At 38.6% G+C, this 12,735-nt stretch overlaps 2 protein-coding genes across 2 annotated transcripts; both read right to left on the bottom strand.

Annotated features, from left to right (window-relative positions):
• Window positions 1-328: 328 nt before the first annotated feature.
• LOC104921762 (retinol dehydrogenase 8) lies at window positions 329-3,403 on the bottom strand. Its single transcript, XM_074527732.1, is given in 7 exon segments — window positions 329-1,365; window positions 1,367-1,535; window positions 1,833-1,926; window positions 1,978-2,337; window positions 2,340-2,435; window positions 2,523-2,529; window positions 3,217-3,403. Coding segments are annotated over 7 exon segments (894 nt in total). The 5' UTR covers window positions 3,307-3,403; the 3' UTR covers window positions 329-1,287.
• Window positions 3,404-3,493: 90 nt separating this feature from the next.
• Window positions 3,494-11,372, bottom strand: scinla (scinderin like a). Its single transcript, XM_010734365.3, has 17 exons — window positions 11,242-11,372; window positions 9,663-9,855; window positions 9,421-9,575; window positions 8,573-8,734; window positions 8,314-8,463; window positions 8,115-8,204; window positions 7,887-8,019; window positions 7,661-7,749; window positions 7,366-7,581; window positions 7,139-7,272; window positions 5,439-5,529; window positions 5,189-5,359; window positions 4,920-5,094; window positions 4,716-4,831; window positions 4,534-4,611; window positions 4,366-4,426; window positions 3,494-4,276 (listed from the first exon to the last, which is right to left on the bottom strand). Exons 2-17 carry the CDS (start codon window positions 9,841-9,843, stop codon window positions 4,107-4,109), a joined length of 2,172 nt encoding a protein of 723 aa, XP_010732667.3. The 5' UTR covers window positions 9,844-9,855; window positions 11,242-11,372; the 3' UTR covers window positions 3,494-4,106.
• Window positions 11,373-12,735: the final 1,363 nt, after the last annotated feature.

Raw genomic sequence — 12,735 nt, 5'->3', positions numbered from 1 at the left:
TCACATCACTCCTGTCCTCCAGAAACTCCACTGGCTCCAGGTTCCACAAGCGTATTCAGTTCAAAATCTTCCTCCTTCACCTCCGTTCATCTGATGCAAACCTTCTTAGTCCACCACTCAGGACCAAGCACCGAAGCCTTCTCTGTAGCTGCCCCCTCCCTCTGGAACTCTCTCCCTAAACACATCCGTGACTGTACTGACTTGCCCACCTTCAAATCTCCAAACAAAAACACACCTTTTAAAAATAGCTTTTAATGTTTAGCTCAGTCTAAAAATAAAAAAAAATAAAAATAATTATAAATAAAAATATAACACATTACTAAATATTTCTTATAAATGCTTAAACGTCTTAAATAATAATAATAACAATCATTAAAAAAAACACATCACCCCTTTAATAAGGCAGTATAATTATGAACTATTTGTGTAGCTGAGAAGCTGAGAATATTCTGACTGAGGCTGTTGGATCTGTATCACTGTGTGCTGGTCAGAACACAATAAAACAATCCAGGATCCGATCTGCTTCTTTTATTGTAGGTTTGTGATGTACATATGGTGATAAGGACAGATGTGGATGACTATTTCTATTGGTTGTGGTTCTACAGAAACTAAAGGGATAACAAACACAGTATAATCAGACATATACACCCTTTGCACACACACAAAGTTTCTACATTCATCCCGTGAGGCTTAACAAGACGAGAAACTACTTATATTAGCTTAACTGGCAATAATAACCTACAGCCACTGATGCAGACCTTAATTAGATAATTAACACAGAATATCATGAAAACAAAGTTAACACTATAACTTCACACTTATAATCTTAAATGATGTACAACAGTATAACCCCAAATTACAATAGAATATATAAGGTAATAAGAATACAGTGTATAATGTGCTATTCTGTAGAATAACTGTAAAACTGATGTACAAGTCCAGCCTTTCTAACAATCTGAGTGCTTTATCTGATGCATTGCCTTTGTCTTTGCCCTTTATAGTTTTGCTCACTACAGTACTTACATATTGTGTAATATAGGGCTTTGAGAATTAACATGTAAGAAAGGTAGTGCTGAATGCATCAGTATGTATGTTAAGCAGCAGCTCACAGACACACGTTAAAAGGATTTAGCATTTTAGAATTATTTATGGCTTCATCATTTTTATTTGTTTGCAATAATGATTGTTTCAGTGTTTCATCAGTCGTACAGCTAAAAATAAAATACAGGGTAATTACAATTGATGAATGTATCTCATCAAAAAATAATGATAGATAAGCCATAGCCTTTATTTGTTGGTGTTGTCATTTCCAAGGTAAAGGTTTCGGCATCTCCAGCGCAAAAGTTTGAGGAAATTCAGGATTTAGATTCAGCATGAAGACCTTGTCATGCTCAAACAACATTTTGTAAAAAAAACACAGAACAAACTTGAGAGTGAATGCTACTTCTATTGCTCTAATGGAACATTTTGTGTTAGGTACATGCTCCTGTTCCCCTTCTCCTATGTGACACCACCCTGCAGAGCTATTCCCTTTAATATTCGGTTATTGGTTGACGGTGTGTTAGGACTTGCCCCAGACCAGGAAGTGCTGTACTCGTTTTTGCCATGACACACTTTGGCTAGCATATTTTTTTCTCAACAGTAAGACAATGGTGGGTCTAGTTTTGCAATGTTTCTGATACATACAAGTGCTGGTTCTGCAGGGGAATGGGGAATGGTTCTGTAGGGGAATGATGTTTCCCTTACTGAGCTTTGTGTGCATAATGTGAATCTCACTGAGAAACTGGTAAGGAATAAAATGTGCAGAAGCAGCTTTAAAAAATGTATCTCACTTGAGCTTAAAGCACATGGTTTGTACTGCTAAACTTTCACAAAAGCCTTCCAGTGCAAACTTGGATGCTGTGTAGATGTCATTGAATAAAATTCCTGAAAAACAAAAGAGAGTGAAACACTGTTAAGACAGCGTTTCGTCCTCACCCTGAATGCCCATGACGCTGCTGATAATGACAATGTGGCCCTTTTTCCTCCTCTTCATGTCAGGTAGGACTTCCTTCAGCAACCGCACAAACCCAAAGAAATTGGTGTCCATAACAGTCTTCATCTCGTCAATAGGGTGACACTCGATGGGTCCGATTAGACCCATTTCAGCATTACTTACTGTGAGAGAGAGGCATAGCAAGAATGTTATGAATGATTGTTTATGTATGAGAAATATGCATAGCTGTACTTGTAGTATTTCTGACTGCATTGAACCAAATGTTGTGGGCTTACTAAAAATGTCCACCCTGCGCTCATGCAGGCTGTCCACACTAGCTTTGATGGAGGCCTCATCACAACATCCAACTGTTTGTTCTCCAAAGTCCTGCCCAGAGTTTCTGCCTCAACTGCCTCAACCAGTGGCTCACAGTTACTTAGGTTCCTCATGGTGGCATAGACTACAACAACAAAAAATTGGGTGCAAAAGTGCTAATGAAAGTCTAACAAGAGACAACAGATGCTTTCTCTTAAATTTGTCTCTCAACTATTAAACTCAAACTGCAACATCTCTTCCAGGATAATCTGAGTTGAGTTGGTGTTGGTACAATTTACATCCCCAAAGTACATCAGAAGTGCCTGAGTCGGTCTCACATTCTCCCGAACTCAACGTCAACGGCCAGCTATCTATTATGTCTAGGTAGGCAGCAACAGGCCTCTTTGACACTGGCCACCACAGTGTTGAGATAGACTGGCACCCAGTCAAAGCCAAACAATTAATACTGAGGACCTCAAGACCCACACGTGACCTTGTGTAACCTAAGGATAGAAAATTCCATAACAATAACGAACCAGTAGTATAAGTAGAAGTCACAAACTTGCTGTTATTATCTGTCATTACCAAAGTTAAGGGCCTCTCTAACTTTACTAAAATTGTCAATGGACACTTAGCTTGAAAGGCATTGCAACACCACCCTAAATAATATTTCATAATATTACTTTTATCCAGAAACACATTCTGTGTCCCAAGAGAAAAATTCAGTATCATCAAAATGTGTTTCTGGGTTAAAGTGACTCAAAATTAGTGAGATGAGATTTCACATGGCAAAATATTGAAAACATAGTATGTAAAACATGGCAGCCACTCTATTTCTGAACCAATAGCTGCTAACTGAAGCATGCTCAGATGGCAGATCTGTGCAGCTGAAAAAAAAAGAAAATGCGCCAACTTTACCCATGAACCTTTTTTTTCTCATCTCTTGCGATGCAGACAGCCAAGGCGAGGCCAATTCCAGAGGAGCAGCCTGTAGTAAGTACTACCTTCTGTGTCATTGTGCCTAGTCAGTGTTTGTCTTGTAGCTGAGGCAGTGGGGAAAGGAAGAGAACAAAAGAGAAGATAGTAGTGGAAGAAAAAGACATATAGACATAGCCATGACAGCACTTTTAAAGCCCACTTTTTAATCCAGAAGAAAAGAAAAAGACTTGGGAGAAAAAGCACATCAGACAAAACTGATTTGGGTAAAAGGGTAACATTTTTATTCAAATTCCAAATTCAATCACAAAGATTCGCAATCTAAATTTGTCTTTGCATACTAGTCTATGTAATTCTGTGTAAAAATGTACATTCTTTTAGTCAAAAACAGAAATAAATTTGTTAAGATTAAAATGTCGGTATGTCATTGATGACACTCTAAATTTAAAATTCTTCCTTAAAGGTCACAGTGAACTGATGCATCAAGTGCATCATGCTTTTCCACTTGATCGTAAACAGTTCCATCATTTTAATGCATAAAACAGAACAAAAACAAGTTTAAAAGAAAATTCCATAAATGTTCCCAGAAAAGGTTTGAATATATGGAAGATACTGTGAGGGTGGATTATAAAGTTCTGTCTGTATTTTTCTTATTTCACAACCGGAATCATAAATTTGTTGTGTTGCTTTAAAAAAGTAACACAACAGATACTAAGTACATTAGAGTTGCACAATGCAAGTTAAAACCTTAATGCTCCATGCATCTCCGAGCTCCTCTCCAACCATACAGAACTTTAAATTCCAAACTTACAGTAGCTTAGAGGTTGATTATTCTTTGTCCAACAGAAAATGTGATGCTTTTTTATGTTTATTGTTTTTTTTACTGCTTTTTGATACGGGCTTGGATACACTCCAAAAGATCTTTGTCCCACAACTTGGGGTCCCAGGCATGGAACCAGCCAGTGAATGAAGATGGCTCCGCCCCCTGCTTAATGGTGGTGATGGCAACACCGCTGCGGCCAGAAGGGTCGCAATCCACATAGTCTTGGGCTGAAAGGAAAATAAAACACAAGGATACGTTTGTGAATAAATGATCTCATGCAATTTCTCCTCATCTCCTATAGCTCCTTTCGTCCTACCGATCTTGGGCGATCCAGCCTTCTCTGTCTCATTGGCATCCTTTCCGACCCAAATGAAGATCTGGAGGGAGGAGTCATGACAAGGGTTTAAGGGATAAGGCGGCAATAAAAAATTTGATCTACAAGAAGTGAGACTGAATCATTTCATTCAAAATGAAGGCGACATACCTGATCCCACACGTCCAGGACCATGATATCATCAGTTGCCAGATCTATCTGTGTGAACTCACCAGGAACCTCTTCTGCCTAGATTTTGAGGTAGAGATGATTATAATGATTGATGATTATAAATTTTATATGAAAAAAAAGTCAGACAAAAAAAAGAAAGAAAGAATTAGAAAAATACTCACAATCAGCCTGCCAGTCTTGTTGGAGCAGGCAAACAGTCGTGGGGCCTTGATTGTTTTCTGTAGGGACTTGGAGGTCTGGTAGTCTCCTTTCCCACCCAGTGCTGTCCAAAAACCATCTGACAAGAAGAAGAAGACCACAATTTTACACAGAAAATATTTGACACAGTTATCCTGCATAAAACAAAGCTGTTTTTTAGCATTCACCTGGCTCTTCTGTCTCCTCCACCTCAGTGACAGTTCCTCCGAGCAGGTCAGCAACATACTTTGCTGCAGTCATTTCCTCTGGAGTTCCTCCCTTTCCCTTCCACAGGAACAGGGAGTCAGGTGTCTTCAGCACAAACATGTCATTTGTGTTGAGGGAGGACGCAGTGGGCTGCACCTGAGTTGGTGAGACACAAATAGAGGGAGGATGGTGTGAATTGTTCATTATAACCAACAGTTCATGCACAGTCATTGTAATAAACAAAGCAGACCTCAACAGCTCGTGTTGCTTTGGTGGAGCTCAGGCGGATATGGAAGAGTCGCGTGCTGGCAGGCTCACTCTCGCCACCCACGCGGCATGTCCCACCCAGGTGGATGACCAGAGGCTTGTCCTTAAACAGGCTCACAAGATGAGGAGGTTCTTGGCCCTGGGTGACACGAACCTGCCGAGACAAAGCAGTAGATAAACTTACAGAAAATATTTCTTTAAAGAAAGACCTGTTCTCATGGTAAATATCTTACCTGGGTAGCTACTCCACCCATTGAATCGTCCAGGGTGACGGTGAGAAAGGCTGAAGCAGTCAGTTCATCCTTACTGCACTTCTGCCCTTGCCTAAAGACAGAAAAGTTGTTCCAGGAGGTCACAAAGCCTCATGTTCACTGCATGTCAGCTGGGAACTGAATTAACTGCAGTCTTCAGATGTTAATTAAATTAAATTAATTAAAATGGAATTTCCCCAGGAGAGATTAATAAAGAGCTACACTTATTGGATGGATTGCCATGACGTTTATGTTGTGCTTTGCACTTTGCTGATTCTTTATGTTTTCATGTAGCTCAGCAGGTTTCAAATTTTAAATGTAGTATAGAATAAAACTGTTATATTGCACTGATTCTTGAGTTGAGACAAAACACTTTCTGAAAAACTTTTTTTGAAAATTTACACTATATTGATTAGAGGTATTCATGTAGATTAAGATCTGTGCTATTTAACCATGTAAAGGTACAGGCTGGAGGTTAAAAAACATTTTTAACAAATTCACATGTTTACCTTAAAAACTTTAACTCCGTCAGACACACTAAAAGTATATAATTATATAATTATAATAGCCCAACAAGAATCTTAAGTTCTGATGTATGTTGTAATAGTGTTTTGTTACTCTGATATGCAATAAAATATAATATATAAACTAAAGGCTTAATTTCACATTGTTATGAATACACAGAAGTGCATTTTCAAACTTTATCTTTTATTTTGCCGTTAAAGAAAAAAAATCCTCAAGTGAATAAGACACAAGAGGATGTGGATCTGATGACCGTTTATTACTTAAACAACAAAAACTGAAGAAGGTATTACAAAAACATACATCTGACGGTGTTGACTCTTAAAGGTGCAGTGTGTGTTCCTACAACCAGATGTTGAAAACATCTATACACTGGCTTAAAAAATCAATGTCCAGTGGAAGTAGTGGGAGACACAGCCATTACAATATTCTAAGAGTATAACACAAGATGTTCAGGATTTCTTCCTGAACTCTGCATGTTTGACAACTGATATAATTGTGATAACTGATAAGAAATAGCAGAGAATTATTTTTAAATGTTCATGGCATGCATTGTTTTATACATTTACAACCCATATCTTTGATTTGATATAAATGTTTTCACAATTGTAGAGGTTCTTAAAGTTTTTGGGGGCTGGTGAATATTGTGACCTCTTGCTGAGGACAAGAGAAATAACATGGGCCATCTAACCACTGGTCATACATTTAAACAAATATCCCCCCAAAAACTAATTATCTATGCTAAAACATAACATCAGTATTCACAGTTCTTTAGATCTAACTTTGGTATGTCAATCATTATTAATTTCTCTATTTTTGATATAAATAAGACTTGTCTATGTGAGACATGTTTTGTCCCGACTCTCAAGAATCAGCGATAGATTACTGTCAAGTTATGAAATGGAAAGCGGTGGGACGGTTGGTGGGATCATATTGATCTATGGTTTATACCTTAAATACTTAAGATGACACGGACAATGCATATTAATTACATTTCTGAAAATATACCACAGTTAGCCAGAAAGGCTCATTTTCATCTGTGGTCCCTGCAAAAGCAATAATTATATATACTCTGTAATGATTCACATTTTTTAAGCTATATATTTAATGTTTTTGGAATGGGGTTGTAAGTCCGGTCATGCTGAAAAGGCTGCACTCACCAGGTGTAGATGATATGCTTTTCTCTGCCCCCATCATTGTAGGAGTACAGCACCAGGTAACAGTCACCTCCAAAGAACTGTCCATAGGTGGATGGGTCCACGGCTGCTTTATCACCTTCTTCAACACGCCAAATCTACAGACCACCACCACCCACCATTGTCACATCTATGTTAAAATTTAAAGAAATGAATCAACAGCATGAGTGTGTTTAGACTAGAAACTTTACCTGGACTTTCCCAGAGCCATCATCCACCATGCCATGCTGGGCAGCCATGGAAGTGTTGCTGTGGAGTTTGGAAGCGTCAAAGGGAATCTGCTCCACACGGGCAATGTTACCGATGATGTAGGCCTGACTTGGGCCTGTGGTCTCATCTTTGTCCAACCAGTTGAAGAAGAACTGCTTGAAAACGGTGGTCTCGCCCCCTGCTGGCATTACCCTGATCTGTTTGTGTCAGAAATATACAGGATGAGCAAGCATATGCAAAAATAATCGGCAGACATACACTGCATGGCCACATTACCTGAGTATTTGGGGGGTAATTCTTGTCTTGGATGAACTTGTTTGCACCAGAAAACGCTGCCTTACGCTCATCTGCGTTTGCATTCTTCCCTGCAATATGTAGTGTGGTGCAATGATTAGACAACTCAGACTCATATTTTTCCAGTTGGAGCTTTGATAAATACACAAAGAACATGTATGCAAAGAACATGAGGTTGCAGAAATGGATATATGTCATGTTTTAATACCTTTCCAGACAAATATCTTCTTGTTTGCTCCATTGTCCAAGATGTAGCATTCATCCTGGGAGAGCATGTCTTGTTTGAATGGGTTTTTATCAGCCACCAAAGTTGTTTTCATGGATCCAGCAGCATCAGAAATCTAAAAAATAGAGATAAACAAAACATTTATCATCTGGTCTTTTTAGATACTGTGACATTTATTCATTTAACAGCTGAATATTTGGGTATATTTACCAAATAAAGAGATGCAATGTTCTTGTTTGTCTTATCAGCAGAGGCATCATCACTGCTTGCTGAAGGCAGGTCAGGCTTGGGTCCCAGCACCTATAAATAAACACACAGGCTCTAACATTGCATTTGCATCCTTCTAAGTAAATGTGCCTGATAAATTCTTTATCACAGAGGTTTCCTCATCTAAAAAACAGAAACTCACTTTAATGACTTCTTCAGGCTCAGAGCCTTCAACAATCATTTCTAGATTCGCACGGCCTTTTTTCTCGTTGTCACGGATATCAATGGCCAGCTCAGTGGTTTTCAAGCGTTCGTAGGGATTGCTCTTACTGCCAGACCAGTGGTAGATAGTCTAGCATAGCAGAGGGGAAAAGATGGGAATAAAGTTATGATGAAGCACATGAAGCATGTCATTTTATATTCTAACATATCTTAGGTTTTTAGTCCCTCTTCTTGATCACCTTGCCCAAGTCAATGATGAAGCAGTCTTCATTGTTGAAGCTCGACCAGGACAAGTCCACCTCATTTGCTCTGACCTGCCGACGACCTTTGACATGCAGCAGACGTTGGGTGCTGACGTCATTGGTCACCACATGTTTAAAGCCTGAGGCTACTCCACCTGGCTTTAGCGGGAATAGTGTCAAGACAAAAAAACATTAGAACTATAATATACAACTGTATGTAGATTTCAAAACACAGCCTGCTAATCATGGGTGTAAAGATTAATATTAAAGGAACAGTTTGACATGTATAGTTAGAATTGGATGATACCACTCTCACACACTAACTAAAAATGTACAAACATTATAGCTTGTTTGTACAACACTGAAAAAAAGACAATTAACAGTCTGCTAATCTATTCTTCATATTTTGCATACAAAAGCATGAAAGTGGTATTAATCTTTTCTTGGCAAGAAAAGCAAATAAGTAGATTTGCCAAAATATCAGAATATTCTGACTTGAGAAAATTAGTGTTTTAATTATCTTTTTAAATTTAATTATATTTTCCACGTCTCTGAAGTCTATTTTTTCAGTGGCATACATCTCATGACACCTGCAGCCATTCTGTGTTTTGGCATTAGAAAACAGGTTTGTGCTTGGCTTGTTTGCTGGTTCAAACTCTCCACGGAAACCTTCTGCAGAAAACCCGAGGGAGCAACCAACCACAACGCCACACAGTTTCCAAAATAACACTGTGACGAGTTCTGCTTTCCACAGAGACAGAATTAAACAAAACACCTTTAGCTTTACATCCATCTACATTTACATTTACGGCTTTACATTAGTTAATATATATATAATATTTTACCTTGTAATTAACACCAGACTTGAAGAGGCTCATGAAGGCGTCTGACTCTTCGTCTTGAAACTCAGTGAACTGTCTCGGGGCTCCACCCAGGAAGTCGTCCAGCTGAGTCATAAAGATGGCAGCAGACCCTCTCTCATTCTGGCAAGCATCCTTCCCTGTGGTACAACAGATAAAAATAAAACAGATGTATTTTCGATAATAGGTTTGTTTTATGGTGTCGGCAGAAAATCTAAATCCAATACCAAGCCACGAGTGAACGTTGTAAGAAAAACCAGGGCCGGTGTAGAGCAGTACGTAAGAGTCTCCAGAGTAGAACTCTCCATGAAGTTCACGAGGGACAGGGGCCAAATCCATTTTCTCCACCCGCCACACCTGCAGGCCAGGCTTTGACCCTGCATTTTCAAACTCTTTGTGGTGCACCATAATGCTCAGGGCCTGAGAGGAGACACACTTGCATTAACAAATAACCCATCACACAGCAAATGAATTATGATTAATTATAAATAGATACATAGGTCAATTAGAAATGGATCCTTTTTTGATCAACAGAAAACTCAAATCAGTTGTTCTTTAAACATTCTTTAACTAGCTCCTTAAATGTGGAGATTCACACCTTTCTGTTGTCTTATGTGATTATTAACGGATTATCTTTAGTTGTGAAAAAAACAACAACCAAGAGATTCTTGAAGTCAAGTAACCGTTCTAGTAAATAAAGGTGAGAGAATAATAGCATTAAAATTAAGCATTAATATTTTCCCTACATAAGTATTCATTCAATCAACACAGCATCACGCCATAGTTTTCCTCTGGTATTCCATGCTCAACCTGCAGTGGCAAAATGCCCTATCGGAGGGGCGTGCCCCACAGTTTCAGAACCACTGTCAAAAACTGATATCGATATATCAGCCAATATTCTCTCAAATATTTTGCAATGAGGTCAAATGAGGTGATCAAACACACGTATACAGTTTAACAATAAACTTCACTTACCATAACAGTAAACTTCATAAGGAATTTAATAACCAGAACTATAAATATACTTTAAAAGGTTCTCACATGGGTGCATAAAATGGTCTCACTTTCTAGAAATACAATCATCCACACTGATGTTAAAAATCTCAACGGCAAAATAAACAGTTTATATCATTAAAGCAGTCATCTCGTCCATAGTGCACTGTGTCGCTTTATTGCATGTCCATTAAAAGTGATCTTTTTCTATTAACACAGACTTTGTGCTCCGTTGTATTTTCTCGGCATCTTGTTGCTTAATCTGTACTGCAGGTACATAATGATTCAGTAGTGTGTTGATATAAAGTGGTGAAGAATTACCTGTACCAGGAAGCGTCCTCTTAATGCCAAACTGCGATGCAGAGTATAATTGAGGAAGGAGCGCCACTCCCCACAGCCAAAGCCAAAAAACACATAGGCCCTACCCGTGCAGTTTGTAATTACTGCCCTGTGAGTGTTCCACTCAATGTTGGCTGCATTGGGACAACAAGTTTATTCGCTTTGTGCTGAATATTTCAATGCATTTTAAACATACATTGTCCAAACGATTTGCTTCCAATGTGAGCGTGCATCTACTCGAATACTTCAATAATAGATTATACTTAGAGTATACTTTATTTATCCCACTGATCCCACTGATGATAATAATAACTACTTTATCAAACAGTTAAATAAGTCATTTCATAAATGTGATCTGAATAGTTGCATGGTGTTATTATGTTAGCCTATTCTATAACATTTTGCAACAAAAAAAACAAAACAAAACAACAAATACAAACATGCAGTTTATGGATTATGAACAATTTCTCTTACCTGATGAGGATAGGACAGAAGTCAGACGCCGGGATTGAAGGAGCTGACGCTGCTGCAGGTTGTGTGCAGTCAGGTCGGCTTTATAACCTCCACAAACATCCGCGTTCTGACGGAGAGGCGTGCCCGGGCGACCCAACCCAGTCTGCAGAAAGGGCTGCTGTGTGACTGCCTTCATGCAGAGACAATCCTGGGTAACTTGTTGTTACTTGATGTTGGATTAAAAAATAACATTATTCATATGGGCCTTCTCTTAAAACCAAAAAATCACAGTGGCAACTGGATCAGACTGGTAGACTGATAGACCGATCAACTAAGGAGCATTTACTTGTAATACTCCATTCTCTTTTACACATCATCAGTGCAAACTGGTTTATGCAACTTCATTTTGATATCATAGCCATTTATCAGGATAATTTATGATCTGCAAAAGGAAAATGAATAAAAATTCAATCAATCAATGCACTCTCATTTTCATTCTGGCTATAGCCAGTTAGCCTAGCTTAGCATAAAGACAAGTAAACAAGGCAACTTGCCTGGTAACAAAATCTGCTAACCGGCACAACTGAAGCTAATAAATGAATTAATATGTTGTTAGTTTAAACCTTCCAAAAATCATGCAAAACCAAAAAAAAAAAAAAAAAAACACTACACAACACGTCTGCTACATGACACCAAAACTACTTGGTTAGTTAAAAAAGTCCTGTTAATCCAGGAAGTCATCTCAGGGTGTGTCACCTAGTCAGCGAGACTACAGCTGGGCCCTAATCATCGTCAGTAGAAGAAGAGCAGGCCATAACTCATGTGAAAACTACAACTTTGTCTTCATATATTTATATATTATTCCATAGTGGAAAACTTAGGTGGATGCATCCTCTGAGGATCATGAATGTCTGTAAAAAAAAAAAAAAATCACAGTAATCCATCCAACTAAAACTTGGCTTAAACTGGATCTATCAAGCTGAAAGCATTTAAAGACATATGTCAGCCTTACAGGAGGTCTTGTCATCATCTCATTAACTTGTCCCAGCAAGACTTAATGGAACTCTGAGTTACAAAAGAGACAAATACTTTAAGTTGCAAGGAAAACCATACATACAACATATTGAAGACACCAACATAGCCTGTAAGATCCATAAACACTGGATCTAATATGGGCTGCTGAGTCATCTGTTTCCACATGTGGATCTGGAATGACAAAAACAGTTATCTCTGTCTCTGGGATGTCATTACATTGTAAGTTTTGTGATGCACAAAACTCTTCTCTGGTTAGATTGTTGATTTGGCAATTACATTGTTGTTGTTTTTAGCGAGTGTTGGAGTCTGGGGTGTGATTGTATGTCACTGGCTTGTCAGCATCTGCTATTTGTGACTACTCTGACTCCCATGTGGCAGCTTGACAGACAGGAAAGGCACAAATAATTCTTCTGAGCTCAGGCAGCTCGGGCAGGTCCATCAACTCCCATGTGAGTGCTGCATCAACACATTCTGCCTTAT

This window comes from Larimichthys crocea, chromosome XVII (genome assembly GCF_000972845.2).
Source record: "Larimichthys crocea isolate SSNF chromosome XVII, L_crocea_2.0, whole genome shotgun sequence".
Lineage (NCBI taxonomy): Eukaryota > Metazoa > Chordata > Actinopteri > Sciaenidae > Larimichthys > Larimichthys crocea.
This window is presented reverse-complemented; position numbering and strand designations above follow the sequence as displayed.